The sequence below is a fragment of the Exserohilum turcica genome (assembly GCF_000359705.1).
Source record: "Exserohilum turcica Et28A unplaced genomic scaffold SETTUscaffold_355, whole genome shotgun sequence".
NCBI classification, from domain to species: Eukaryota; Fungi; Ascomycota; class Dothideomycetes; order Pleosporales; family Pleosporaceae; genus Exserohilum; species Exserohilum turcicum.
The window spans coordinates 1-2,099 of NW_007360198.1; the positions used below are offsets into that span (position 1 = coordinate 1).

At 44.3% G+C, this 2,099-nt stretch overlaps 1 protein-coding gene across 1 annotated transcript; it reads right to left on the bottom strand.

Moving 5' to 3' along the window:
• Positions 1 to 806: 806 nt before the first annotated feature.
• On the bottom strand, positions 807 to 986 carry SETTUDRAFT_56888 (uncharacterized protein; the record flags this gene model as incomplete). The annotated part of the gene is made up of 1 exon (XM_008029753.1): positions 807 to 986. A coding segment is annotated over one exon (180 nt), but the record flags the coding sequence as incomplete, so codon positions are not given.
• Between the last annotated feature and the right edge of the window lie 1,113 nt (positions 987 to 2,099).

Here is a 2,099-nt window from a genome sequence, read left to right on the forward strand (position 1 = left end):
CCCTACTCAGTTTTAGCAATGAAAGCTGAAGTCGCCTCTTTGCCTTTGCTAGTGTGGAGGAGTAGTTGGATTGTTAGGTAGTTCTCGCGAAGAGTTGCTTTTAGCGCTTGCCTTTCTGTGTTGTAGTGCCAGCAGTATAGGAGAAGGTGATCTAGTGTCTGTACTCTCCCACAATCGCAGAGGTTTGAGTTTCTCTTTTTCACTCTCTCTAGATAGGCGTTAAAGTATCCGTGGCCTAGCTTAAGAGAGAAGAAGGCGCTAGAGATTTCCCTTGGTGTACCTCTTGGGATTTGGATTGCCTTAGGGTAAGCAAGGGGAAATCTAGCAGAGTAGGTATGCTTGTTTTCCTAGATGGCTCTTTCTCTATATTTATGCCACTCTTGGCTTTAATATTTTAGCTATAGTAGTCTCGTCTCTGTGCCTAGAAAGGCGAGGCTTGTTGTTGTAGAGTTTGGCTCTTCTTTAGCTGCTTCCTTTGCTAACGCGTCTGCTCTTTCGTTTCCTTTAACTGCTTTATGGCCTGGTGCCCACTGGAGATGGATGCTGGCCTTCTTAGATTGAATAGTCTTGGCTGCTTTTAGGCATTGGATTAACTATTGTTGGCCTGGGCTATCTGATAGGCTGCTAAGCCTATATGTTGCTGCCTGGTTGTCTGCGTAGACGTGGATCTTTTGGTCTCTTCTAGCGTTTCTAGCAGCGTATTCGAACGCTCTTGTAATCCCCTCTAGCTCTCTATTGTAGACTAGTTGGAGATCTCCAATGTTCTTCTTCTTAGCGTAGAGCTCTTCTTGGGCTGAGTTGTAAGCTACTACGCCTACTCCTATGCCTTTTCCCTCTTGAATCTTAGAGGCGTCAGAGTAGATTGCTGTAAAGTTATCTCCTATTCTTGATTGGATGTAGGCTGTGTGTGCAGTTGCCTCTTCTTCTTTTATCTTTCTAGAGATTATAACCTTGTAGTTAAGACTATCCCATAGCCTAAACCTGTATAGGATTATCTTCTCTATCTCTCTATTGTAGGTAGTTGGGATTGAGTTCGTAATCTGGAGTAACTATCTACGTTGTTCTAGCTTTTTAGTTTGCTAGGGGTCTATTGCTTAAAGCCTAGCAATAGCTATTGCAATTAGGTGGGTTTTAGCTAGCTAAGCTGCTCTTATTGCGTAGTTTCTTAGCGTAGCGTTTAGCCGTATCGCTGGTGATAGTAGGCTTGCTTTAACACTTGCAGGTATTAATGGAGCGGTTCTAAAGACTCCTAGCACCTTTCTACACGCGAGATTGTGGAGTGGTTGGAGTAGCTTTGTTGCGTAGCTTTGTGAGTGCCAGTATACTGGTGCTCCATAGTCTGCAACGCTAGTAACGCACGCTAAGTAGAGCTGCCTAATGGCGTAGGGAGAGAGGCCTGTCTCTATATTTGCTAGTCTCCCTATCCTCTAGAAGGCGGCTTTGGCTTGGCTGGCACGCACTGCTATGTGTTCTCTAAAGGATAGCCGGTAGTCGAGGTAGATGCCTAGCCATTTTACTGTGTCTTTTGGCTCCACTATAGTGTTATTTGGTAGCCTAAGGGCTATTTCTTTTCTCTTCTTCTTAGCGGTAAAGTGGATAAACTCTGTTTTTGCCGCATCAAACTTGATTGCTAACTCTTTGCCTTTAGCAAATAGTTTTTAAATTTCTCTCTCTAGTACTTTAGCGTTCTTCTTTAGTGAAGTAGAGGAAGCTGTAATAGAGAGATCGTCGATGTATGATAGCTGGAAGTTCTGGACTTCTAGGAAGAGGTCTCTAATGTAGATAAGAAAGAAGATTGGTGAGACTGGGCTGCCTTGTGGGATGCCAGCGTTAATACTGCTAAATTCTTCCATCTTTCCATCAAAGGCGAGTCTTAGAGACCTCTCTGAGAGAAAGGATTTGGCCCAGGCAATTAGGCTAATTGGGAGGCCTAGCTTTCTTAGCGTTTGGAGGAATTGGTTGTGAGATACGTGGTCAAAAGCTCCTTTAACGTCTAAGAAGACTGTGGAGGTAACGTATCCTCGCTGCTTCTAGTGCTGGACTTGGTCTACTAGTAGTAGGGCTGCGTCTATTGCTGACTTCTTTAGCCTGCCTCCTAT